The sequence below is a fragment of the Phyllosticta citribraziliensis genome (genome assembly GCF_038025025.1).
Source record: "Phyllosticta citribraziliensis strain CPC 17464 chromosome Unknown J3D65scaffold_4, whole genome shotgun sequence".
NCBI classification, from domain to species: domain Eukaryota; kingdom Fungi; phylum Ascomycota; class Dothideomycetes; order Botryosphaeriales; family Phyllostictaceae; genus Phyllosticta; species Phyllosticta citribraziliensis.
In genome coordinates, this window is record NW_027117341.1 from 862,460 (window position 1) to 889,341 (window position 26,882).

At 56.0% G+C, this 26,882-nt stretch overlaps 7 protein-coding genes across 7 annotated transcripts; 3 read left to right on the forward strand and 4 right to left on the reverse strand.

Moving 5' to 3' along the window:
• Positions 1-1,836: 1,836 nt before the first annotated feature.
• On the reverse strand, positions 1,837-4,346 carry J3D65DRAFT_550191 (potassium channel-like protein; the record flags this gene model as incomplete). The annotated part of the gene is made up of 4 exons (XM_066796988.1): positions 1,837-3,690; positions 3,744-3,882; positions 4,099-4,236; positions 4,294-4,346. 4 exons carry the CDS (start codon positions 4,344-4,346, stop codon positions 1,837-1,839), a joined length of 2,184 nt encoding a protein of 727 aa, XP_066656815.1.
• A 791-nt stretch (positions 4,347-5,137) lies between these two features.
• Positions 5,138-6,242, reverse strand: J3D65DRAFT_666258 (electron transfer flavoprotein-like protein subunit alpha; the record flags this gene model as incomplete). The annotated part of the gene is made up of 2 exons (XM_066802907.1): positions 5,138-5,718; positions 5,771-6,242. 2 exons carry the CDS (start codon positions 6,240-6,242, stop codon positions 5,138-5,140), a joined length of 1,053 nt encoding a protein of 350 aa, XP_066656816.1.
• Positions 6,243-7,161: 919 nt separating this feature from the next.
• J3D65DRAFT_601619 (SWI/SNF complex protein) lies at positions 7,162-9,288 on the forward strand (the record flags this gene model as incomplete). The annotated part of the gene is made up of 2 exons (XM_066798052.1): positions 7,162-7,719; positions 7,765-9,288. The coding sequence occupies 2 exons, from the start codon at positions 7,162-7,164 to the stop codon at positions 9,286-9,288; spliced, it is 2,082 nt and encodes a 693-aa protein (XP_066656817.1).
• Positions 9,289-9,830: 542 nt separating this feature from the next.
• On the forward strand, positions 9,831-12,207 carry J3D65DRAFT_283396 (aryl-alcohol oxidase). The gene is made up of 5 exons (XM_066795097.1): positions 9,831-10,907; positions 10,960-11,058; positions 11,120-11,290; positions 11,351-11,675; positions 11,744-12,207. Exons 1-5 carry the CDS (start codon positions 10,077-10,079, stop codon positions 12,034-12,036), a joined length of 1,719 nt encoding a protein of 572 aa, XP_066656818.1. The 5' UTR covers positions 9,831-10,076; the 3' UTR covers positions 12,037-12,207.
• A 503-nt stretch (positions 12,208-12,710) lies between these two features.
• J3D65DRAFT_601621 (uncharacterized protein) lies at positions 12,711-13,517 on the reverse strand (the record flags this gene model as incomplete). The annotated part of the gene is made up of 1 exon (XM_066798053.1): positions 12,711-13,517. The coding sequence occupies one exon, from the start codon at positions 13,515-13,517 to the stop codon at positions 12,711-12,713; it is 807 nt and encodes a 268-aa protein (XP_066656819.1).
• Positions 13,518-15,424: 1,907 nt separating this feature from the next.
• J3D65DRAFT_586416 (Bestrophin, RFP-TM, chloride channel-domain-containing protein) lies at positions 15,425-17,509 on the reverse strand. The gene is made up of 5 exons (XM_066797759.1): positions 17,233-17,509; positions 16,818-17,176; positions 16,422-16,768; positions 16,112-16,368; positions 15,425-16,061 (listed from the first exon to the last, which is right to left on the reverse strand). The coding sequence occupies exons 1-5, from the start codon at positions 17,461-17,463 to the stop codon at positions 15,786-15,788; spliced, it is 1,470 nt and encodes a 489-aa protein (XP_066656820.1). The 5' UTR covers positions 17,464-17,509; the 3' UTR covers positions 15,425-15,785.
• Positions 17,510-20,794: 3,285 nt separating this feature from the next.
• Positions 20,795-26,330, forward strand: J3D65DRAFT_619000 (ABC-2 type transporter). The gene is made up of 9 exons (XM_066799700.1): positions 20,795-21,719; positions 21,771-21,866; positions 21,919-22,370; positions 22,419-22,762; positions 22,813-23,056; positions 23,104-23,687; positions 23,740-24,386; positions 24,444-25,069; positions 25,127-26,330. The coding sequence occupies exons 1-9, from the start codon at positions 21,053-21,055 to the stop codon at positions 26,066-26,068; spliced, it is 4,602 nt and encodes a 1,533-aa protein (XP_066656821.1). The 5' UTR covers positions 20,795-21,052; the 3' UTR covers positions 26,069-26,330.
• Positions 26,331-26,882: the final 552 nt, after the last annotated feature.

Genomic DNA, 26,882 nt, shown 5'->3' on the forward strand with positions numbered 1-26,882 from the left:
GTGATGCTGAGCCTGGTGGTTCCCTGCAGTTCCAGGAACATGCCCGAGAGACGCCGCGTCGTGCCTGCGCACGAGATTTATGATAATAACTACCGATACCAAACAGAGGGTATGCTCGCGGTATCCGCTCCCTCAAGGCTGGACCCTTTAAGATGATGCAAGAGATGGCACAATGAATACCCGGCGAATACTTTGGCGGATGTTGTTACGCTGGCAAGCGGACTTGTCTCCGCGACGACACGAGGATGGCCTTAGATTTCTTCAGACCCGACGACTTTTGGATCCGACCACCCATTGCTCCTGGCAGTCCTTTGCCCGAATCAATGTATTCGGCTTGCGGGCCTGGCGCCTCCGTTGGATATCGGATCGCGCGGCCTGGTACGCGGAGCCGCCTTGAATACACAGGCAGGATTTTTCGGCACATGCTTCCCGCTGCAAATCAGCCGATCGAGCCGATCCGAGCAGCGGTAGCCCATTGGCCGTCAGAGATCTCCAAGCATGGCCTGGTCGCGATTTTCCTTCCCTACGCTTCTCCTACCCGGACTATAAATTTTTCCAGCGGCCTTTCGAGGCGTCGACGCATTTTGAGCATTTTGCATTTTCAGCGCTGCATCATAGAGGGGCAGGCGATTATTGCGGTTTCGACTTTTCGCGCACATCCACCTGCATCATCAAGTGGGTGCTCCCCTTTGCGGTCGCGTTCCTTGTCGTGTTCCAAAAGAAAGGGGTTTTGGCCAAACTTCTTTTTACTTTTCTTGTTCGATTCTGTTTCTGCAGTTTGCATAGGGTAGGGTCGGGGTTTTAGTGTGACGAGTGCAGCCAGCTTTGGCCACGAGGCCGGCAGGGAGATACGCGCGATTGATGCATGAACAGGAGAGGCGGGCTTTTTTCCTTCTGTTTTCCCCAATTTTCTGTTATTGAATATTTGCATCGCGCAATGGGCTCTGCCCATGTGCCACCTTTCACCTTGTCACTTCTGCCTCGTCGTTCCCTGTTGTTTGCATCGAGAGCTTCCTATCATCTGCATGACCCAGCCGCTGTCTCCTCTTTTCACTCTCACGTCCGGCGCGCAAAACAGGGGTTCGCGTTCTTTTGCTTGCACGCACATATGGGGTTGTTTGATTGCTTTTTTGTCTGGTGCGGCACGTACCTAGGCATACGTCGATGGGTTTAATTGGCGACGCGCGAGCGCGAGAGAGCGCGTCTCTCCTGGAGTCGCGGTCGGGAGGGGCAGCGAGGAACGGACGTAGCAACGGACGCGCGTCCGTCGGCATGGATGGCGTGAAGGTAGCTAGGTAAGTTAGGTAGCTAGCTCCCTTGATACGCAACTCAATCATCTTCCAACATGTCGCGAGTCCGTCCGTGTGTCTGCCTGCGCTGTCTGACTGCCTGTGTAATCCAGTCTAGGTGCACAATATAGGCTTGTCGCCGCGTTGGTGTTTGGGAGGAGTCCTCGGGTCGTTGCGGTCGCTTGCTAGGCAGTGATGTGATTTGTCCGTCGAGTCGAGTCGAGTCTCCGGTAAAGCTGGAATGCTTGCGCTGATAAAAGGCGCGTTTTTGATATTACGAAAGACTGGTTCAAATCACTCGTTTCTCTCGTTTTGATGCGCCATGTCCTGCAACATCCCCCATGTCACAGGCGGACGCGTGGCGCAAGTAACATGACGAAGCACATGTGTCTTGAATATACTGTGCCGGAAACCATTGCCACTCAGTAAACTCCTCAAGGTACAAAGGGGTATTAATGCCGAAAAGAAACCAAGTAGAAGAAAAGAATTGGAAACGTGACGGGAGAAGCGAACCAGCAGCTCTCCCCCAAACACCAACCACAGCCACTCAGCCATCTTCAACAACCGTATCATCCTCAGCAGCGGTCTCATCTTTCTCACTACACCCACCAACCTTCTCCACCTCACCATCAGCCTCAGCCTCAGCCTCAGCCTTGGCCCCGTCGACCTCTCCTCCGCCCTTCTCCTGCTCCTCCTCCCTCTCCGCCAAGCTCTTCAAAAACCGATCCAAACTCGCACACAGCTTATCAAGCACAAACTCGGCCTCCATCTTGCCACTGACCATGGGGCTATCATCGCCAATCCAGTCCCAATCGACGAGGCTGGCTTCGGCGTCCACGACCTCGTCGTCGGGCGCATCGGCCGTCTCGCCCGCCCCGAACCGGATCAGCCGCGTGAACTCGACCCAGTCTTCGTACGAGTACTTTGTCTCGCGCTCGGCTTTGAGGTCGTTGGCGACGCGCCGGATGGCGTGGGCGAGGCGGCGCGAGAGAGAGGCGTTGGACTGCGTTGCGGGCGAGGAGGCGGCGAGCTCGGACAGGCTGGGGGCGGCCGAGGGCGAAGAGGAGCTGGTGGATGACGATGCGGCGAACGTTGCGCTTCCGGCGTCGGACTCTGCTGCGTTGATGTTGCTGTTGGTGTTGTCGTCGCCCATGGTCGACTCGTCGGGTCCGACGGGCATGACGCCGCGCCTGACGCGCTTGTTCGCCGCGCGCCGCTGCAGCCACGCCAGCAGCCACGGATGGCGCTCGAGGAACTCGCGCCAGATGCCGTACTTGGGGAGGACGGTGAACTCGGCCAGGCGGTCCGAGTTGCGCTTGAAGCCCGAGATGACCGTGTCTGACATGTCCGAGATGAGCGTCGTCATGGTGGGCACGGCGACGAGCGACCACACGACGAAGAAGGGCCGCCCTGCGTTGCTCTTGGGCGCCAGGTCGCCGTAGCCAATGGTTAGCAGCGACACGTAACAGAAGTAGAGTGCTTGGAAGTATGTCATGCCCTGCGTGTCCTGCTCCGCTTGCCAGAAGACGACGGCACCCATCAGCCACAGTATCCCGAAGGCGAGGATGGAGAGCGTCAGCGCTGTCCACCGCCGGAAGTTTGCCGTGCGTTGTTGGATCTTGCGCATCGTGTCGAACCGGTCCTTCTCCTCGCGAAGCAGCAGTATCTTGGGCTTTCGCGGGCGCACCGCTTGCGGAACGGAAATGCTCTGGATGCTCTTGATGACGTTGAGATTGACCATCGTGTTCAGGCTTCGTTGCGTGGGGATGCGGGTCGCAGCGGAGCGGTCGACGGGGTTGAAAGGGGCAGATATCTGCGGTCGTTGAGACGACCTCCTCTCTGCCTGTCGACGGCGCAGTTCAAACGACGACGAGACGGTGCGGTCGACTGTGCGCATGCGAATCTTGTTCAGGTGTTTCTTGATGACTTCATCCTTGCCCATCTCCGAGCCGAATCTGTAAATGCTGCTGATGACCAGACCGAGCATGATGATGCCGCCGACGGAAAAGGGGAAGACGAGGCCGCGCGCGGCGTCGCAGGTAGGATATGCATCGCCAAAGCCGACGGTGAGGATGGTGACGTCGCAGAAGTAGAGGCCCTGGACGAAGGACCAGTTTTTCTCACCGTATAGCGACTCGAGCCGCGCGAAGACGGCCCCGCCGCCTGCTAGCCAAACGAAAAATAGCATCGTCTGCACAATCAGCATCCGCTGCGACTCGGTCAAAATGAGCTTCTGTGGGTAGTGACCCCGCCAGTAGCCGACCATGTTGATCATGAGCAGCATGGAGCAAATGCAATACATGATTGCGGCCATGACGCCGTACCAGTAGCCCTCGGTGTATGTCTGGTCTGGTCGGTTTGGTGGGACGTAAATTTCCATGCTCGCAAGAATGGCAGTAAGCTGTGCGTTTTAGCTTCTCTCAAAGTAGCGAAGCGGGATGGAAGTGTTCTTACAAAGCCAGTTGCGAAATACCACAGAATAATAGTCACTGGAAGTGCAATGATGTATCGGACTCGCTGGGTAAAGTTCATCAAGAGGAAGATGTTACCAACAAAACCGCATATCAGAGAGGCCGCGTTGATCCAAAAACACCTGGGTAAATCATCAGTATGTTCTCGTCGCTACCCGTCGGACGAGCAGAACTTCCAAAAGCATGGCCAACGATGAGAAACGACTTAAGAAAGACGCGTGCCGGAAGAGCAAGAAACAGAAAATAAGTTCATGGCCCGGATGCACAAGCCAAGGTGACGTGATTCGTTCATGCAAAATAGCCAGACCCGTCGCAACGTCGATTCGCGCAAGACCTACCATCTCGGGTCTTCAAATTCCTGTCCCTCCAACTGAGAGACCCGCTTACCATCGACAATCAAATCCATTCTCCAATATGTTACAAGGGCAGCAATCGACAGGACGTTGGCGAGGGGCCCGAGGGTGGCGGCTAGAAGGCTGTTTAGGGGTCATCGTTAGCCTCGTTCTCCTTGTGAAGCGCATTGGAAGACCAACGGGACCGCGGTACTAGCAAACCACCAGTCACTGTCGAAACATTCAGCTACCATTTCTCTCTCGCGATGATGTGGAGTGCAAATACTATTCCTCTCGGTCGTCCCTCTTCTTCAGCTTCGCTTTCCACGTCTTCGCCTTACTTAGACTCGGCCTGCGAGCCGTTTCGGCGATGGATATTCCCGTCGGACCATCGCGTGTGGTGGGCACTGATGCCGTTGTTCTCGAATCGGACGACTTTTCTGCCTCCGCGACAGACATCGTTGCGTTATCTGAAGACATGATCGCGGGGAATCATGGTGTTTCGGGGGAACGTTTGAAGGAAAGCGTATTCTTGGTCGTCGAAGATTTAAGGCCAGACATGTCAGAGGGCGCCTGGTGGTGTCCAAAAAAGACCTGCAGCCAGGACAAGGCGCTGCGCTTATCGACAGAGTAAAGAGTCCAACAAAAGGAGTGTTGGTGAGTGGTGTGCGGTGCAAGAGACGCGGCAATCCCAAAGTCCGGGTTAGTGCTAAAGCAGTGTCCATGTGAGCGCGGAGAAGGGTTAGACTTTCAGCCACGCGCTCATGCTGTCAGGTCCAGATGAAGGGGACGACGGGTGCGGCGGGGCACTCTAGGCTCAACCAACGGGAATCGCCGGCGGCAGGAACTGCTCAAGAATTCTTTTTAGCTTGCGTTGAAATGTATTTCTCTTCTATTTTCGAGAATGCGCCACCGTGATTCCACACCATATTTACAGTTCTTACTGAATTTCGATGCTAACAAGCAGTCTTCTGGCTGTTTAGCTCCCGCAGCTTCGATATGTCGCTGCGTCACTTGCTCCGACGTACATTGGACAAAAAGCCAATCACGACTGCGCCTTGATCTTCTCCGTCAACTCTGGGACCTTTTCAAACAAGTCGCCCACCAACCCCACGTCGGCGACCTGGAAGATGGGCGCATCTGCGTCCTTGTTGATAGCCGCAATGACCTTGCTGTCTTTCATACCCGCCAAGTGCTGAATGGCGCCCGAGATTCCAGCGCAAAGGTAGAGCTGCGGCGCAACATTCTTACCCGTCTGACCAACCTGCAAGCTGTTGTCCGCAAAGCCAGAGTCTACAGCAGCGCGGGACGCTCCGATGGCAGCACCGAGGGCGTCGGCGAGAGGAGGCATGATGCGGTCAAACTCCTCCTTGGACTTGAGGCCACGACCGCCAGAGACGACGCGACTGGCCGTGGCGAGGTCGGGACGGTCAGACTTGGCCAGGTCCTCCGAAACCCATTCCGTAGGTGCTTCCGCCTTGGGGTCAACGCCCTCCTCCAAAGCTGCGCTGCCGCCCTCGGTTTCGGCCGCGGGGAACGCGGTGCCACGGACAGTTATGACCTTGATGCTGTCGCTTGATTGTACGGTGAGAATGGCATTTCCGGCGTAGATGGGGCGGACAAAGGCTGGCTCGTCAGCACGGCTGATACCCAAAAAAGGAAGGAATGGGCTGCTCACTGTCTTCGCTCTCAATGCCGGTAATATCTGAAATTTGTTGCGTGTCGAGGAGCGCAGCAACGCGGGGTAGCAGGTTCTTGCCGAAGGCAGAGTGGCCAGCGAGGACGTGAGTGAAGCCGCTCTTCTTGATATTCTCGACAAGCAGCGGCGCGTAGTTCTCGGGGAGTCCTTTTTCATATGCCGCATTGTCGACGTAGACAACCTTTTCCAGTCCCTTTATCTTGGCTGCTTGCTCCGCGACGGACTTGACATTGTTGCCCGCAATAAACGCAGTGACGGGACCGCCGAGTTTCTGTGCTGCCGAGACGGCGGTGAGAGAGCCGTGGTTGAGCTTGCCGTCCCTCTGTTCCAGCAGTGCCAGAGTCGAGAGTAATCTGGCGAGGAGCGAGTGCTGGTTGTGCGTAACCGGGCGGACTTGGTTGAATTGAGCGCGGGCTTGCCGCAGGGCCGTGTTGCGAGCTGCCGAGAACATGGCTTGGGTGCGCAAAATGTGTGAGAGCGGAGAGGGAGGGTAGATGGACAGAGTCGGAGGTCGAGTGAGGCAAGAAAAGATCGGAGAGATGGTCAACAAGGTGTGAGCGACGAATGCTCCGGGGTCGGCCAGTCCCAGTCCGAGGTTATGCTCCAGAGCTTCATATGCTCCGCTATGCCGCTTTGGTCCTGGCGTCGCTTGGCGGCCGTCGCGGAGAGGCCCAGCCGCGCGCTGAAGAAGTTACGACGCAGCTCCCGTCGACCACGACCTGGACGCGCCTGGCATCACCCAACTCTTCACCTTTCATTCGCCCGTCCCCATCCCGGCCCTCACTGCAGCTTGTCAACATCTTCAGCACGCGCTCGCGAACGTGTCCTTCTCGCCGCCGACACATCTCAACTCGCCCGTCCGCGCGTCCGATCGCAACGTTCACACCTCGACCACCTCCAGCCACAGGGCCGTCGCGCCAAGCTCCATTCTTTTAAACAAATCACAATGGCCGACGATCTGGCGGGTGCAGACACTGGCCTCCCTCCTACTCAGGAGCTTGATGCTTCTACCTCTGCAAACGAGACCAACACGGCCACTCCAGCCGCCGAAGCTCAACAAGACCAAAGTCAAGGTACGTGACGCCAGTGCTTGACAATTGGCCTCCGCGGCCACTTTGTCACTCCTTCCACGCCATAGCTCTCAAAAGTTCTCAACCAAGTCGCGTCTCCCACTGTCCTACCGTAGCTCGTTGCGTCCGACCTTGAGCATGGGGCGCAGGTTATACGGAGCAACCGCATCCATCCCATCCTCCTCAATGGCTTGTCTTGCCTGCTTGGATAGCTGCTCCATCAACATTGGTTTTGGCATCGAGGACTTGAAGCACACAAGATGCACCTGCAGCTGACTGCAACCAGACGCAGACACAGCCATGGGCGAAGACGCACCGGATGCGCCTGCGCAAAAGGACTCGGACGACACCCCCGCTCCTGTTTCCGACAATCCCCTTGATGCTCCAGACGGACCACGGCCTGAGAACGAGGATGCCGAGGTCGCGGAAGACGAGGAGATGGGCGGCATGGAAGAACCCAAAAAAGAGACCGGGAGTCCGGAGAAGGAGGTCGGCGACACGGCAGATGCGATAGCAGAAGAGCCTGTCCAGACGAAATCTGCCCTCGAAAGCCAGGCACGCTCCCATCTCATTGCGCAAACCCACGCCATCATCCTGCCAAGCTACAGCACTTGGTTTGACATGAACACCATCCACAACATTGAACGCAAGGCCTTGCCGGAATTTTTCAACAGCCGCAACAGAAGCAAGACACCAGCAGTCTACAAGGACTACCGAGACTTCATGATCAACACGTACCGGCTGAACCCTGCAGAGTACTTGACTGTGACTGCCTGCAGGCGCAACCTAGCTGGAGACGTCTGTGCCATTATGCGCGTGCACGCTTTCCTTGAGCAGTGGGGGTTGATAAACTACCAGGTTTGTGGACACGGCGCAGCTTAGGACTGTACTGACATTAAAAAGGTCGATCCGGATACAAGACCCTCAAACATTGGGCCGCCTTTTACTGGCCACTTCAAGATTACTGCCGACACTCCCCGAGGCTTGCAGCCGCACCAACCGGCGCCCAAGTCCTTGATCACTCAAGGAAAGCCTCTCACAGCCACCGACCGCCTTGCCAGTGCCACGCCTGCTTCCAAGGAAGATCTCAACCTTGAAGTCCGTAGAAATGTCTACGAGGCTAATGGAAAAGAGGTTACACCAGCGGATTCCAAGGACAAGCCTGCCAACGGTGATGGCTCAGCACCGAATGGCACCTCCCTCGCAGACAGCAAAACTCTTGTGGACGTGCTCAAGGAACCTGGCAGGCAGGTCAACTGCTACTCGTGTGGAATCGATTGTACCCGGGTTCACTACCACAACGCCAAGTCGGCGCCCCACTCAGCCTCTGGAAAGACGGCTCAACTGCTCAAGTACGATCTGTGTCCCAACTGTTTCCTCGAGGGCCGCTTTCCTGCATCGAGCCAAGCATCAGACTACACCAAGATCGAAAACGACAAGTATTCTGGAATTCCTGACCGCAACGCGCCTTGGACAGACGGCGAGACTCTGCGACTGCTCGAGGCCCTCGAGATGTTTGATGACGACTGGAACTCCATTGCCGAGTACGTCGGTAACCGCTCGAGGGAGGAGTGTGTTTTGAAGTTCCTCCAGCTCGAAATCGAAGACCAGTATCTCGAGGCTGAGGAGACCTCCAACAAGACTGATCTTCATGGCGGCAATCTCGCGTATTTGAGCAGCGGACGCTTGCCCTTTTCCCAGGCGGACAACCAAGTCATGTCGGTGATGAGCTTTTTGGCTGGCCTGGCAGACCCCCGTGTGGTTGCTGCCGCTGCTGGAAAGAGCTCAGAAGAGATGAAGCAGGTTCTTCGCGAGAAGCTCGAAAAGGGCGACTCTGAGAAATCTGACAAGGGCAAAGAAAAGGAGAAGGAAGTCTCTGCCGCGCCCGCTTCGGGCGAATCCGAAGTTAAGAACGAGGATAACATGGAGCTTGACTCGGCTTCCCAAGAGGCCGGAGTCGTGGCCAAGTCACGAAAGGACACTGGCTCTAGCAATCCATTGGCCACAGTCCCTCTCGCCCTTTCCGGAGCGCGCGCATCCGCACTCGCCTCTCACGAAGAGCGCAATCTGTCTCGCATTGTATCGTCTGCAGTTAACATGCAGTTGCAAAAGATGCAGCTCAAACTTCAACAATTTTCAGAACTCGAGCACGTCCTCTCGGCAGAGCGTAGGGATCTTGAACGCCGCAGGGAGCAGCTATTCTTGGATCGCGTGGCTTTCCAAAAGCGGATGCGCAACGTCGAGGATTCTTTCAGGAGAGCGATGACCCTGAGCCCTCAGGATGGCATGAAGATTGTGCAGGAAGCAGTGCATGGTCCCAACGCGTTTGGAGATAAGCTAGGAGCAAAGCCAGTTGATGAAGAGGAGAGCGGCGAAGTCAAATCTTTCGCAGAAGGCGAGGACGGGGTCAAAGCAAACGAAATCTAAGGTTCCGGATTCTGATTGGAGTAATTGACAAAAACAAAGAGCTTACGCAAGGACGGTGTCCTGGATGTTGGAGGCTAGAGGCGTTTACTCACGATGCTGAGGATCATGGCGCAGGTAGGATTTCCATCGGAAACGGATCGAGGTAGGCTCTTAGGTCGAGGAGCCTGCTGCTTCTTTACATGCTTTACTAGTCGCCGAATTGATGATTTATTCAGGTTTGGTCCAGTCGTTCGCAGCGGAGTGAGCCGCATCTTTCGCACATCAATCCCTCCCAACCGTATCCAACGCTCTACCATGCGCTGAAATGTGGAGCAGTACCAGCCAGAGTATCGAAATCTGGAGCAGCACCTGCAGCGGCAGCTCCGTCTCCGGTCTCCGCCTGCGGGCAGTCGACCTGGGGCGGTGCAACGATGCTATCCTGAGATTGTGACCAACCACGTATTCACGCAGCCGATGATTATCACATCTCTGTCAATCCACCACTCCATCGGAAAGACGGCCGCACGACAGCCGCAAGACCCTCCCAACATGCCCGCTATCCCACCCAAGCATCCATGTCTCATACTCGATACCAAGCCTTACAACCTCTCGGAAAGCACAAATAGTCTCCGTTGACTCTAAATTCCCCACCTTTTCCCCTCCTCGTGCCCCACATTCTGCTGCGAATCGGATCCCCGCCTTATTATGGTTATGCAGGTCATGTTTAACATTTAGGTCCCTTGACGTCTCAAATCCGCTGCGACACTTGCGGAATCCTTCTTGGCCTCTCTTCAAATACAGGAACCAACATGGCACCCCCACGACCCCTGGCTCTGCCCCCCGGCATCACCGAGTCTGTTTTCTACAAATTCATTGACCGCATTACCGAAGCACTTGGCTCTTACAACGTTGACATTGTCTCCTCAGTCGATGACCTTCCTGACGGTTCGTACCTGGAACAGCCCTTTAGCCATGACGCGTTCAATATTGTATCTAAAGACGCGCTCATCGCCTCGGCCGTCGCGTTCCCGCGCCATGTCGACGACGTGCAGCACATTGTGCGCGCAGCCAACGAATTCGGCGTGCCCCTGTGGCCGACGTCGCTGGGGCGCAACATGGGATACGGGGGGGCAGCGCCGCGACTACGCGGCAGCGTGGTGCTAAACCTAGGCAAACACATGAACCGGATCCTGGAAGTCAACGTCGAGGGGGCGTACGCGCTGGTGGAGCCGGGCGTGACGTTTGAGCAGCTGCACAAGCATCTAGTCGAGCACGGGTTGCGCAGCGAGTCGGACGACCCAGAGGAGAAGAAGAAAGACCGGCTGTGGATGGATCTGCCCGACCTGGGCGGCGGCTCGGTCCTGGGCAACACGTTGGACCGTGGCGTCGGCTACACCATTTATGGCGACCATTGGATGTGCCACAGCGGGCTGGAGGTTGTGCTGCCCAGTGGCGAGTTGATGCGGACGGGCATGGGCGCCATGCCGTCCCCACAGGCGACGTCGCGGTTCTGGCATGGCAAGCCTCATGAGCAGCCTGGGAATGAGTGCTGGCAACTTTTTCCGTATGGGTTTGGTCCGTACAACGACGGCTTGTTTTCGCAGAGCAATCTTGGAATCGTCACTAAGATGGGCATGACGGTGAGTCCTCAAATCGCCAGATGGAGGTGATGTAGCTGACGACGGGAGACAGCTCATGCCGGCGCCGGGCGGATATCAATCGTACCTCATCACCATACCAAAGGGAGAAGACCTGGCCAAGGCCGTTGAGATCATCCGGCCTTTGCGTCTGGTGAGCGTTCTCCGCAAAACGGTTTTCTGCTCCATCTTTTGTGTTTTCTGACGCCGCGTAGCAAATGATAATACAGAACGTCCCGACGCTCCGCCACGTCTTGATGGACGCAGGCATTCTGGGTAAACGCAGCGACTATACGCTCAACGATGGGCCCATCGACGACGCCGGACTCGAAGCCATAGCCAAAAGGCTCAACCTGGGCATCTGGAACTTTTACGGCGCCCTCTACGTAAGCACCGTCTCCCATCATTCAACATCCACCAGCACCTCACCTAACACCAAACCACAGGGCCCAGAATTCATCCGCAGCGCGCACTGGAGCGCCATCAAAAGCGCCTTCAGCGCCATCCCAGGCGTGCAATTCTTCTTCCCAGAAGACCTGCGAGGCCAGGCGTCGGTGCTGCACAACCGGCACCGGGTGCTGCAGGGCCTGCCGTCGTTCGAGGAGCTCAAGTGGATCGACTGGCGGCCCAACGGCGCGCACGTCGGCTTCTCGCCCGTCAGCCGCCTCAACGGCGACGACGCCCTGCGCCAGTACGAGCTGGCGCGCCGCCGCTGCAAGGAGAAGGGATTTGATTACATGGGCACGTTTACGGTTGGCATGCGTGAGATGCGTGCGTTGTCCCCTGACTGCCCCATGTCTTTGATCTGTAGAGCCATCCGCTGACCATAGCCACCACAGACCACATTGTGGAAATCGTCTTTAACCGGCGGTCCGCACCAGCGCGCGACGCGGCGCACTCGCTCGTCCGCGAGCTCATCGACGAGTGCGCGGCCAACGGGTGGGGCGAGTACCGCACGCACCTGGCCTTCATGGACCAGATTGCCGGCACGTACAACTTCAACGGCGGCATCCAGGGCCGCTTCAACGAGACGCTCAAGGACGCCCTCGACCCCAATGGCATCTTGGCGCCTGGAAAGAGCGGCGTGTGGCCCAAGCGGTGGAGGGAGGCCGGGTGTAGGGGGAAGTTGTAGGGGTGTGGTGGGGACGTGGTGGGGTGCTGCCTTGCTGCTGTGGTGTTTATTGGACGTGCAATGGGAGAAACGAATCATGTTATGTATGTAGGCTTGCTTATACCAACTGTCTTTTCAATTTTCTCTAGCGGGTCTTCTGAGCTGCCCTTTACAATGGCTCCTCCGTTCTGCAGTCGTCTTGACCGACGAAGGGAATAGCAAAAGAGCGCAGCATAAGGGAGTAGAGGCATCATATGCCGACCTCGCGAACCCCTCTTTCTAGCAAATTTAAAACGATAGAAATCTAGCCTTTTGCAATTTGATGTGTACAAGGAAATCATCGAGTCACCAATGAGGGTATAAATGCAACGTAAAAAGCAAATAGCAGCAAAGTGCAAAACCAACCTCTCCAAAGAAAGCAGCAACAGCCAGCCAACGCCAAGCATCATACTTTTGGAAAAGAACAACGAGTCAAAGGACGGAATAGAAGTGGAGTGGGAGAGGGAACCGACAAGATAGGAAAAGAGACGCAAGTGACAGACAAGAAAAGGTAAGAAGGCAGTAAGCTTGAGGCAAAAAGCACGATTGAGTCCACCCAAAAACATAAGAGACGCGAATCCCATCCCAAGACAGCCATGAAACAACGTAAGAACCTAGCTTCCACTCATGAGTGGACTTGAGCGGCCATCACTCACTCAATACTCACTCCAATGGCCGCCCCTACCCACCTCAACCACGTCTTCGGTCGCCAGCCGCCGCCTCTCGCGCTCGCGCTCCCGCCACCCGGCGCACGACGTTGCCACTTTGGTGCGGAATTGCTTGAGTTTGGACGTCGAGCCTAACGGCTCCCGTGACCCCGACGCAGCAGCCGCGTCATTGGTCGCCCTTGCGTCTTCTTGTCTGTGTCTTTCGGCGGTGGCGGCCGTGGAGGAGTGGCAATGATTATGTTGGTAGTCGTGATGGTGCTCGTAGTGCTGGGGCTGCCCCAGACTCTGCGTCTGTCTGTGGCCAGGAGTGTAGGTTTGCTGCGCATACGGATTCCGGGCTGCAGGCCGCGATTGCGAGCGCGGTGCCCTGCCGTTCTCGCACTCGTCACTTGCGCCCATGCTTCCTGTGTCGGTGGGCTCGGAAGTGGTGATGGTGGCCGGCAGCTCGGACACGGACGAAGCGCGCGGCCGCCGCGTGCGCGAGCGGTGCAGCACTTGGCCGGGAACTGGTGAGCGAGGGAGACCGTGAGAGGAAAGGGGTGTCCAGCGGGGAGATTGCTGCTGCTGGTGAAGGTCTCTGGGATTTTGTTGTTCTTGATGGTGAGATGGCGATGGTGGCAAGGATTTGGATGTGTCGACAGGGGTGGCGTAGGGGGAGAGATGCGTGAAGTGCGCGCTGTAGCGTGGAGGAGGCGAGGATCTCGACGTCGAGTAGAGAGATGTCGATGTCGTCGTCGTTGAGAAGGAAGAAGTGCTCGAAGCAAAGGTGGAGGAGGAAGAAGACCGGCTGCTCATTGCAGAGTGTTGGTGAGGCCGACGGGCGGCTTGGTGTTGTTTCGATCGGTACGAAGTTTTTCAATCGTGAGGAGCGGCGAGTGATTAGTGCGAGTGGGTGGCAGTGTCTTCGATAAGTTGGTACAGTAGTCTCTTGAGATGGTGGTGTTCTGGAAGGAAGAAGGTGACTAGAGTGATGAAGCAAGAGGCGGCAGATGTCAGGATGTAGACCAATGACGAAAAGACAGGGCCATCCCAACCAGCCTGCGGCTCCCGACTCTTTTATTCTCCGTCAGTCAACCGCAGGCCGGTGCTACGCCACATGCCAACTTTGGCGTGGCTCCGCAAATAATTCGCCTACGAACCCAACGTACCTTACTCAAGCGGCTCGCAGCAATCCCCAGCCAGGAAGCATATCGAAAGATGGAAAGGAGTCATGGTGCCATCTATTTTCCTGCTTTGCCTGTGTGCCTGGCTGCCTGCGAGGCTACGTAGGTGGGTGCATATAGTGCACCGCCGCACAAGGCAGCATCATGGTCGAGCAGTCCCACGAGGCTGACTGCATGGTGAGTACAGACCAAATCACTCACGCAAAGAGCAATCTGCCTTGTCCAGTGTAGACACGAGCACCAGAACTTACTCAGGTCAACATACCCAGCAACATCAGACAGGCCATGAAGCGGTGTCGAGCACCCCATGTCCAGCCCTCGTCGACGCCCACCTACCTAGCCAGGCTTAGACACGCAGAGATACCCTGTCTAAACAACACAACAAGTCAACAACAACGCGGCAAGACAAGCGTTTGCGCGGCGCTTCCCCTGCCCGCGAACGCGCTATCGCTCAATCCGACCAGCTGTGCCTCACCCACGTCGCGTGTCGATTCTTCCTTCCTCAAAACCCATGCTCTTGTCTTGACCGGCACGGCCAGGATAGCGGCGATCGTCGTTCGTTTGTTGCGTCCGTCGACAGACCGCACGGTATGTTCCTGCCAGCTAAGCGACCCAATTGAGGCGCTGTGATGGGTGCGGCTCTGCGACACGCGCTGCTCTGATTGGACCGCTCGCTCCGTTCCGGGCTGCCTGGGTGGTGTGGTTCTGTGACGGCAGAACTGGAAGGAGGGCAGAGCGGCCGTTCCGTGCAGCTAATCCGCAATTGACCGAAGCTCGAGCGCATCGCATCTCCGGTCAAAACTCTGTGGCGAGACTACATGGATAGGTACATAGAATGTATTTCGGGCAAGCAGCGACGTGCGTGGCTGAGCAAGCGTTGGCAGGCGCAGCGAAGAACCGAAGTTGGTGTCGTTGACACCACGGGATCAAGTCGTCAGAAACGCTTGCTGCAACGCCGCTCGCCATGGATCGGGCACGTTTGTTGTGAAACAGGCCCCGTTTGACTGTTGGAACGCGACCGTTGTGTTTCCGTTGGCGAGTCTGTCTGTCTAGTTTTGGCGTCCGTCTGCCGGCGGGTGTTTGGCTACGGACGGACGGCCCGACCCACTTCCACTTCCGCTTTGGGATCATCCTGGATATGTGTTGCGCTTGTACCTGGCCCGCCACGCCTGGCCTTACCCCCTTTGCCCGTATAGCACGGCAGTCCTAAATTCAAATGGCTTCTTGTTCGTGGCCCCCATCTTCTTTCACATGATGGACACCGCCACGGGAAACCCTGCGTGACGCATGCATGCACGAGGAGTTCTCGCGAGGCTGAATTCTCCACGTTGGTTGAGGCCGGGCGTCGGAACGTTTTCCGAGCCTCCAAACCCGTTGACTGAAAAGAACGAGCAACGCGCGCTGAAAGTGGGGTGTGGGGTACTGGGAACCGGCATTGTCAACATCGAGGGATCCATTGGCATGGACAGGCGGGGTTGGTTGGGGTGCATTCTGAGCGATGGTTATAACTTGAAGCACGCATGTCATCCACGCTTCTTGGTATGCTGAATATCGTTGTTTGTAAGCCCCTGCCTGGATTTACGCAGGCAAGGGGAGAATGCAGGGTATTGTTCAGTGTGTCGTCGTGAAATCCGTGACAGGTGCAAAGAGAAACTGAAACACCCCACGCAAAGTGTGCATGCATACCCTCCATCAGAATATGTGATGCCGATCGAATGCTTGAATGCTCGAAAAAATCATGTGTCCCACTCCCCATTTTTGTTCGCCAATATGCCCGAAACAGTCCCTCTGATGCAATTTTGACAAGAATGACAAAAAAAAAAAAAAAAAAAGGAAAAGAAAAGAAAAGTAGTCCGAAAACCCCATGCGAGGGAAACGTAAGACTCGCGAGAACACGTGCCTAGACGTCTTCCTTGCTCTTCTTCTTCTTCTTTTGCACGCTCTCGTGTGCCGCCTTCTTGGCGTCGGCCATCTGCTCCATCGTCTGGTGCGGACGCGCGCGCAGCCTCTCTCTGATCTGTCCCATGCTCCTGTGTGCCCAGGCCTGGTAGCCGTTTTGGCTAAAGGGGAAGAGCACCAGGTTGTCTTGGCGGGCAAAGAAGGCATCAATCTTTGGCGGCGGTGCGCTGGCGATGATGTCGATCTCGCTAGCAATCTGGTTGCAGTAGTCGTCGAGCTAGAGGCTGTCAGTTGGTGTTTGGGGGAGTTGGTAAAGGATGAGCTTACCGGCAGGTCATTGACGTCAGAGCCGTAGGGGTTCTCGAGCTCTCGGCCAATGTACTCGAAGCCGAGGATGATGTAGGCTGAGACGCACGTGGCGGGGATGGTGATCCACGACAGGGCAGGCCAAAGCTGGAAGGGGAGAAGGGCGCAGTACAGCATGGTGATTTGGCTGATGCAGATGGAATAAGCAATGGGAAGAGGAGTGTTCAAGACACGCTCGGTGCCGACAAGGATGTCATTCAGTTGGGTGATCATGAGGGCTGGAAAAGCAAATCAGAAACTGTCTTGGGTTGAGAGGGAGTAGTCGACTTACTGCACTGGACCTGGTGGTATGCCTTGAGAGCCTCAGACTCGACTAGCGAGTCGACATATCTGCAGAGATAGCTGAGGATCTCAAGGGGGAGGTTGCCCACGGGCTTCTTGGCGCGCTTGAGCAGCTTGCGAGGGTTAGATTGGGCCATTGAGATGCCGAGGTACTCTCCGGTGCGCTTCACGGCAGACTTGCGCTGAGGAAGCAGGAGTGCAGGATCCTCGGCCTCCTTGGCAAAAGTGTCCAAGTGCTGCACCAGGCCATGCAGATCCTCATAGTGCATGTAGGGCTCGAAGCGCAGCTTGTGCTTGAGGGAATTGGCAAAAGCAACAATAAGATTGAGAGCAGATCTGCGGGCGTGTCAGCGGAGGCTTGGGAAAAGCAACGCGTGTGGCTTACAGCTTGTTGAGGACGTCCTCCTTTCCCTCTTCGCCCTCGCGCTCCGAGGCCGAGACCCAAATGTCGCGAGCAAGTGTTTGCGAGACGAGCATGAGCTGTGCCCAGTACTTGCGGCCCTCGCCGTAGCGTTCGTATGAGGTGGAGCTGCGAAAGGAGATGGCCAAGGAAATGGTGAAACCGAGGACGGTGAGTAAGATGTTGTCGACACCCAGCGGGTAGATGAAGTGGGAGATGCAGGAGATGAGGGATGCCCAGAGACCAAACAGAGTAATGGGGAGGATCAACTCTGGGAAAATGCTGCCGTGCATTCGCATGAAGAGGGGCCATTTGGAGTGCTTGTCTATGGAGCGGGGGCCTTGCTGAGAGGGGGTTAGTGGCAAAGTGATGGTAGTGGTGGAGTACGGGCAAGACTTACAAAGTAGTCGTCAAGGTCAAGACTCTTGCTCCTGTTCTTGCGACGGATGACGGGGGGAGCCTGAGGAGAGCGAGTCTCTTCGAGGGGTCGGGAGTCCATGTCGACGGGGTCGCAGGCGGTGCCATTGCTGGAGGCGGGCTTGATGTGGTGTTGGTCGGATTGGATTTCGTGCTGGTTGAGGGTCATGTCAGACTTCTCCCGCTTGGGAGCAGAGTAGTCGCAGTCGCCCATGGTGTCGAGGGTCGAGATTGAGAGGGGTGGGGAGGGAATTGAAATTCTGGAGCGCGGTCTGGTCTGGGGGGGCATTTTAGAACCAAAGACCCCTGGCGCACACGCGCACTGACGTCCGGCAGCTCGACCAGTCTGGTGGAACGCCTTTCCTTCCAGCAGGGCTCTGCCTGCACCCCCCAAGCCCACTTGAAACACCGCCGACAACCACCCGCCGCCCGAGGAAACCCATCGGATTGTCTATCAGAATACACGTCGACATGTACATTCATCGCCTCCTCCACCGCCCGTGGCTCAGCTCTGTCGTCGCCGTCGTCGACTCTAGCTGTGGACTGTCCGTGATCGCCTCCAGGGCCCAGCGATCCTCAACCACCCACAGACCCACCCACCGCACCACCACCACCTCCACCTCCACCTCCACCTCCACCACTGCTCTACACATGCACAGCAGCAACAAGGGAACAGAGCTGCCCGGAATAGCTGGCTCCATGCGGGTGGCGCCCGCCAACGCCCTGCCAAGCGGCCGTCCGTCTCACCACTACACTCTCAGCGAATCCCGGCGCTGCTCCCTGACGCCTGCGCTCTGCATGTCCATTCCTGTGCTCTTCGACATTCGTTGACTCGCTGTCCTGCGCGCTTTGGCTGCACCTCGATGGCCATCCGTCGTCTCGATCGCGCCACGTCTGGAGTCAACGTTCAAGGCGACCTTTCTGCTTGGCCACGGCCCCACCGACGAGCGTTGCGTCGATTCTAGAACCGCGTGTCGCACTCGGCTCTACCGGACCACTGCCTGGCCTCGTCTCAGGCATCATGGAGCCCTCTCCGCTCCGAGCTCCATCTCGCCGAACTTCTGCACTTCCAGACTTCGTGTTTCTCAAAACTTCCCTTATTTTTAGTCTCTTTTATACCATGGCGGCCCGCGCCTCGTCAACGGCCAAACACCTGCTCCTTCCAAGCCACCACGGCTACGTCCGCCCTTTCTTCGCTCGCTGGATTCTTGCTCGTGCCCCCACGCCTTCTTCACCAACCTCCTTCGTCATTCCGTATGCGTCCCACCCACCAGTTCATGCAAGGCCCGCCATTTGCTCTTCCTTACTTGCGTCTCTGACATGACCGTTACCGAAAAATCCAAGGAACAATCGACGTGTCGCGTCCATGGCAGGTCCCCAATACGGCTCCGGCAAGTAGAAAATCCCGCCCTTTCGCGCAGCCTCATTGGTCAACCGCTCATCAAATCCGTGCTCGCCAATAAAGGCGGCCACCTCTCCGGGCCCGTCTATCTCTTTGGTGCTTGTCCATCCAATCGATCAATGTCGTTGCACCGCATTGATGCTCTGCCCAGGTCGTCCTGTAGAGAAACCTGGCCCTACCAATGTGACCACCAACTTCAGTGGTCGAGGCTGGTGTTCAAGATATCCCAACTCGGTGTGCCAATCGTCGACGTACTAAAAAATGGCCCGCAAATCCAAATTTCAAGGCCATCGTAGCAAGATCTGGGAGCCAAAAGGCCCGTTGGCTCCTCCTCAATCGGCAGAAACCGGCCATCAGTCCAAATCCAAGACATCCATCAGCGGCTCAACGAGCGCATCGACATTGAGAGATGTGTACTCGAGCCATTGTTGAAAAGCCATTTTGCACAAGGCACCCGATCTCCCATGTCTAAGAGTATGGCCAATCTGGTCAGTCATCATCTGTGGGGTCCAGGTGAAACCCCAGTAGGCGAATTGCGCGTCGTGGCCCGGGCGGATCTTGACAGGGTCGACAACGTCTAGAACGTGGGCTGGAACATTGTCCTGAAGAATTCTGAACCGGCCCCTGGTGGAGAGGATGCCCTCGGTGTTGTCGCTGCTGTGCCAAACATCTTTCTGGTAGGGCTGCCTGCGTCACGCCTGGCCTTTTCTCGCCGCGAGATTAGGTTCTCTTTTATCTTCTGGCAGTCCATCTCCTGGCCTCGAGCCGATCTCGCCAAACCAGATGTGCTCTTCCCGCAGGCTTTCGAGAGTCTTGGTCGCATGTTCGGAGTTCGGTTGCTGAAACCCGTGGAATGCCCGTGGCTGGATGGCGTGGGGGATGTGGTCGCGGTGGCGTCCGACATCAGCCAGATTCGCGTCTGTTAGCGGCGCGCGGCCTTCGGGCGTCAAATCTACTGCGGCTGAAGAAGAATCACGATCGTCGCCCTTGTCATGTCCACCCAGCGAGGGCGTCGGGTCCTCACATCTTGGTCACTTTGGCCCCGGTGAGACGGACCAAATCGCTCCGTGTGCTCGTCTTCAATTTCTCCCTTTTTGCTACGCTCGCCCTCTTCAAGGCAGTCTTGACCCTCTCTGTTGTCCTGCTGATCGATGTTGACAATAGCGTACATGACGCTTCTGAGCTCGTTCGCACGGCTAAAGCGATTCGCGACGTGATATCTCTGCCTCCAGCAAAGCCGCATGTGCTCTCAATCACAGGCGATCGATCCGATAATGCGTAGAGTCTTGACCGATTGGTGGACTCTTTTCAAAGGTTCGATTCGAGGTTGCAAGTGTTTCTTACAGGTAGGAAAGGAGCTTTTACAGGCCGGCGCAAGTTTGTTGGTGAGTGCACTTTGCCAGTGCAGGCACACCAGATGCCAACATCATGTCGCTGTGGGCCATATTGCAGACATATTGAACCCGATTGGAACGCTCTGGCGCTTCCTGTGCTTTTCTTTTCGGGCCAGGTCAAGGGGATCCAAACTGAAGTGGACTTTGGCAGATGGCTTCAAACCCTTTCTACCTGGTTCCAAGGAGTATTTGAATATCCTGGGAACATTACACGGAGTAGATTGTGCAATATTTCCACTCTCAATCCATCTACATGTTTCTCGCAAATCTTCCTCCAAAACGCAATGTTTTCCTAGCGCTTCTTACCCGGAATCACCTGGAGCAAGGACCGGAATACTGACAACAAAGAACAGCTCAATCAAATGATCCGATTTCTGTGGCGATGGAAAATGTCTTGCTTGGCGAAGTGGTCTAAGGCATAAACTTCACATTTTCACAGCTGGACAAAACTCATGGCTCCACGACAACGGAGAAAAGAAGTCTACAGAAAACACATTATCGATTCCAAGTTCTCGTTTAAACGAACAAGGCGTTGACCCCAACATTACCATACCCATAGGTAATGCGATCAGCAGACGACCAGTCCTGTAAGTCGAGCTCAAGAAAACTTGAATTGCTCTTGTCTCACGTTGTCGGTGTCATCAAAAGGTTACTTTGTGAAAGCTACGGAACATAATCGTTCCGTCAAGAGGACGCGACTCAATGCTAGGGGTTGCACGCGCCCATCTAGCTAGATACGCGGTGGATGTGGCGGGGATGATTCCACGAATGCATTCCGATGCAAGGGATACAACCACCCACCCTCAATCAACGGCCTTCAGGACTCGAGACGCAGCCTCACCTGCTCTCCAGGTTGCATGTGCCGCTTTTGAATCTTTTACTCGTCAGCTCCCTTGAGGTTCTTCGAAGCCAGGATCCGGCAAACAACGCGACTTTTGCTTCCCGACCCGAAACTCCCAGAGGCTTCATTGTCGACATTCCACAATCAACAAGCGACTCGTTCTGTGATGGTTTCCTTCAGCCGGTGGAGGGACAATCGCCATGGAGAATCAACACAGCACTTACGAGCGGGGGAGGAACAAGTTGGCATGACGATAATCCGACCCGGCAGCAACCGCTCTTCTCGTCCACAATCCCAGGCGCGCAGTGGGACACCAGATGCGTGGCCACTTCCCGACGACGGCTCAACGGTCCATCCACTCGACATTGAAACATGGACGAACCTCTCCCCTACCAAGAACTGGTCCCCAGACCACGATGACTCGGGCATTGGCGACCGCGAGCGCTTGCAGAGGATACATAGCCTTGCTAGCCAGTACTCGCAGCTTCCCATATACCTCGACTCCGGCCGCAACCCGTTCAAAGCGCCCCCTGGCAGCACCCTAGATCCAAAGTCGCCGCATTTCAGCACAAGAGAATGGGCGAGGGCAGTCTTTCAGCTGCATGTGGCGGAGCCGTACAAAGCGCCTGTCCGAACTGCTGGTCTTGCGTTTGCGAATCTGACTGTCACTGGGTGGGGCGAGGACAATGAATGCCAGCGAACTGTCAGTACAGTCGTCTGGCAAGCGGTGGGTGCTCTCCGGAACAAATTGGGGATTGGAAGGAGGAAAAAGAAAACAATTCTGAGGGCTTTCGATGGTATCGTTGAGGCCGGCGAAATGCTATTGGTTTTGGGTTTGTTGTTCGCTATCCCCCACAACAGAAGAGTGGCTGACAGCCAACCAGGTCGACCTGGAAGCGGATGCACGACCCTTTTGAAAACCATCAGCGGCGACACACACGGACTGAATCTGGGAGACAGCTCATATATGAATTACCAAGGTGGACGATGACAATTATCATCGAGAGAACAATGTGGCTAAAGTCTGGACAGGAATCTCGCACGACCAGATGCGCATGAATTGCCGCGGCGACGCCATCTACACAGCAGAACAAGACGTACACTTCCCGATGCTGACCGTCGGCGACACCTTAATATTTGCGGCGCATACTCGTGCTCCTCGACACATCCCCGGTGGGGTGGACAGGAAACGATACGCAGAGCACATGCGAGATGTGGCCATGGCCATGTATGGTATCAGTCACACTCTGAATACCAAAGTGGGGGATGAGTACATTCGCGGAGTGAGCGGTGGAGAGCGAAAGCGCGTTAGCATCGCCGAAGCCACTTTGAGCATGAGTCCGCTGCAATGCTGGGACAATAGCACGAGAGGTCTAGACTCGGCCAATGCGCTGGAGTTTTGCAAAAACTTGAGAATACAGACAGAGATTCTGGAGCGGACTGCCTGCGTGACTTTGTACCAGGCCAGTCAGCCCATCTACGACGTATGTCTTGCACCTGAGCGGTGAATCATTGCTGACTTTCTGTTAAAGGTATTTGACAAGGTCACCGTCCTGTACGAAGGCCGCCAGATTTACTTTGGATCCTGCGACTCGGCCAAAAATTACTTCATCAACATGGGATTCGAGTGCCCTCAGCGACAGACGACGGCCGACTTTCTCACGTCCATAACGAGCCCGGCGGAAAGGATCGTCAGTCTTGGGTTTGAGGGCAAAGTGCCGCATACGCCAGATGAATTCGCCGCGGCGTGGAAAGCGAGCCCTGAATATCAGCAATTGTGGGACGAGCTTCGAGTATATGACCGCAAATATGCCATCGGCGGCAGATATATGGAAATGTTCATTGCGTCGAAAAGGGCTGACCAGGCAAAGTTCACGTGGGTTGCGACTATTCCCTTAATTCGTTGCGTAGCTGATTTGAAGGCAGGAGGGCCGCATCTCCGTACACGCTGGCATACGGCCAGCAAGTGGCAATCTGCCTCTGGAGATGCATCAAACGCTTAAAGGCAGACCCAACCTTGAGTTATGGTCAATTCATCGCCAACTTTGCCATGGCGTTGATCCTGGGAAGCGTGTTTTACAATCTCGAAGATGGAACCAAGAGCTTCTTCCAGCGGGGCGCTTTGCTCTTTTTTGCAATACTAAACAACGCCTTTGGAAGCGCACTCGAGGTAAAGCCATCTCCATACTTGATTTTAGTGGTATTCACATGTGCCAGATTCTCATTCTCTACGCCCAACGTCCCATAGTCGAAAAACACTCTCGCTATGCGCTCTATCACCCAAGCGCCGAAGCCTTCGCCTCGATCCTCGTTGACATCCCCTACAAAATTGGAAACGCCATCACTTTCAATTTGACGCTCTACTTTCTCACCAACCTCCGCCGTGAACCAGAGGCTTTTTTCTTCTTCCTGCTGATCTCCTTCTCCTTGACACTCGCCATGAGCATGATGTTCCGGACTATGGCCAGCATTTCGCGAACCGTCAGCCAAGCCATGGTCCCGGCCGCGCTTCTCATTCTTGCCATCGTCATCTTTGCCGGCTTCGTCCTCCCTGTGAGGTACATGAGGGGCTGGAGCAGATGGATCAATTACATCAATCCGGTAGCTTATGGGTTTGAAGCGCTCATGGTCAACGAGTTTCATGATAGAGACTTCCCCTGTTCAACGTTCGTCCCATCCGGATATCCTAACATAGGTCCGGAAAACAGAGTCTGCTCGGTCTTGGGGGCGCAGGCGGGGTCGTCAATGGTCAGCGGCGACGCGTATATCAAGTCGTCGTTCAATTACGAGTACAAGTGGCGGTATTTCACCCCTTTTTCCCGAATTTGTGTCGTGGTCGCTGAATAGTCGCAGTAACTTTTGCATCATCGTTCCTTTCATCTTCTTCTTCATGGCAACCCATCTCCTGGCCACCGAGTTCGTCCAGGAAAAGAAGTCGAAGGGCGAAGTGCTCGTTTTCAGGGGCGGGAGCCGCCCCAAACACGTCCCGCTCGACGACCCGGAAATAGTGCCCTCGCGGCACGACAGCAAAGCTTCAGTCACCAGCTTTTCCACCCCTTTCAAGAAGGCTACGTCGACGTTTCACTGGCAAGAGCTTTGCTATGAAATCAAGACCAAAGAGGGCGCCAAGAGGCTCCTTGATCACATTGACGGCTGGGTCAAGCCACGCACCATGACGGCGCTGATGGGCATGAGCGGCGCGGGCAAGACGACCCTGTTGAACACTCTCGCCGCGCGCACGACTGTCGGCGTCGTGTCGGGCGAGGTTTATATGGATGGACTCCCACGCAACCGAAATTTTCAGCGCTTGACGGGATACGTACAGCAGCAGGATTTGCACCTGTCAACGTCGACAGTCCGTGAAGCAGTGAATTTCAGCGCCTTGCTCAGGCAGCCCCGCGAGATTAGCAGGCAGGAGAAGTTGAGCTATGCATGGGACATAATACGGCTGCTCGACATGGAGGAGTATGCAGATGCAGTGGTGGGCGTACCGGGCGAGGGTAAGTCAACTCTTGCATGAATTGTCCTTTATCTCGAGGTTTACTGACGCATGTCAGGACTCAACGTTGAGCAGCGTCGGCGCCTGACCATCGGCGTCGAACTGGCAGCAAAGCCCCAGCTCTTGTTCCTCGACGAGCCCACGTCCGGCCTCGACAGTCAGACCTCCTGGGCCATTTGCGACTTGATCGAGAAGCTAGCTAACAATGGGCTCGCCGTGCTTTGCACGATCCACCAGCCATCAGCCATGTTGTTTGAGCGCTTCGACCGCCTCTTGCTCCTTCATGAAGGCGGCCGCATGATCTACTTTGGCGACATTGGCCCCAATTCGTCGGCCGTCATCAACTATTTCGAATCTAAAGGCGGCCAGTCCTGTCCCTCTGACGCCAACCCCGCGGAATGGCTGCTCGAAGTAATCGGAGCCGCGCCGGGAAGTAGCACGGATATCGACTGGGCGCGGGCATGGCGAGACAGCAAAGAGGTCGAGGCGGTTCACTTGGAATTAATGCGGCTCAAGGCGAATCCGGGACGGCCGACACATGGCGCCGCTGGACAAGCAGAGCGGTACCGCGAATTTGCGGCGCCGTTTTCACGGCAATTCTGGCAGGTCACCAAGCGCGTCTTCCAGCAGTACTGGCGGACGCCGTCGTACATTTACTCGAAAGCTGCCGTGTGTCTACTGTCGGTGAGTTGACTCCAAGTACACTGAGGACCACGCTGAACAAAGGCTGACTCCTAACAGGCTCTCTTCATCGGCTTCGTCTTCTTCCAAGCCGAGAATACGATTCAGGGGATGCAGAACCAGATGTTCGCCATCTTCATGCTCATGACAATCTTCGGGCAGCTAGTCCAACAACTCATGCCCATCTTCGTCTCCCAACGCTCACTGTACGAAGCGCGCGAGCGGCCCTCCAAGACGTACGCATGGCCAGCCTTCCTCCTCTCCAACATCATCGTCGAGCTACCCTGGAACACGCTCATGGCCGGCTTCATCTTCCCCGTGTACTACCTCATCGGGCTGGACCGCAACGCGGCCGAGGCCAATGCGGCACCCACGCGGGCCGGGCTCATGTTCCTGCTCATCTGGTGCATGCTCATCTTCACGTCGACGTTCGGGGCCCTGACCATCGCGGCCGCCAGCACGCCCGAGGCCGGCGCCAACCTGGCCAACCTGTGCATCAGCCTGGGCCTCGTCTTCAGCGGCGTGCTGGCCTCGCCGCAGGCCCTGCCGCGCTTCTGGATTTTCATGTACCGCGTCTCGCCCTTCACCTACCTCGTCTCGGCCATCCTCAGCACCGCCGTCGCCGACGCCTCTGTGCGTTGTGCCCCGAATGAGTTCCTCGTCCTCCAGCCCGCCAGCCTGTCGCTGCCGTCGCTCGCGCAGCTGGATCCTCTCGCTGCGCCTGGCGGCAGCGGTGGCAATGCGACTGGGGCGATCACTTGCCAGGACTACATGGCCCCGTACATTGCTGTCGCTGGCGGCTACGTCGATAATCACAACGCCACGGCCGACTGTCGCTACTGCACGCTTGCCGATACAAACACGTTTCTCGAGTCCATCTCGTCGCGGTACTCGGATGCGTGGCGCAATTTCGGCATTCTATGGGCGTATGTCGTGTTCAATGTGTGCGGCGCCTTCTTCCTGTACTGGTTAGTGCGTGTGCCGAAGAGGAGGAATGCGTAGAGCGTATATCGTGAAAAGATCGAGTAAAGAGGCAGTCAGGGGGGAAGATGGAGAAGTCGTGCTGCATGAGAAATACAAGACGATGGGCTGGAATGGGCTGTTTTGGTGTTTCACTTTTTGTCACTGTTCACTTTTTCGCTTTCTCGTCTGGGCTGGTGTTCTTTCTGTGAGTGAGCTGTGCGTGGACTGGATGGACTGGGCCTGGAAAGGCAAACAGATAGGTAGACTAGGAACCACGATAATGAACTTCTTCACTCAACCATTACATCACCGAGGGCTTGACTAAATCACTGATCTGACTGATCACTTGTCATAAAGATCACTGCGGCAGTCAACACAACACTGCCACTTCCACTTCGACGTTCGAAGCGCCTATTACTCAGCCACTGAAAGCGCAATTCCATCACATACGACGGCATCATGAAGCACTCCAACTGCAAACGCAACACAAGCGGCAACACGGGACGAAACGGTAGAATCCGCGGGAGTCACCGCGGATCCATTTTGGCCGCGTTCGAATTTCGAGTCAACAAAGAACATTGGAGAGGTGTCTATCTACCCGCAAAACCCCAGCGATGATTGTTTGCCTCGTCATGATAACGGCCAGCAGCGTGGGTGGCGTGATTGGTCAATAGCCATTGCGTCTCATTGATTGACAGGCCCTCACTGATTCCATTCCAACGGCCCGTCAACGGTCGTCGTTTGTGAACTCCGCGGAGCTTCCTTCTCGGGCAAGATGGCGGGCAGGCAAGGCACCACGGCACGATTCGGCAAGTGAGGACGGCATTGGTCGGTTGCGACGGTGGCGATTGTC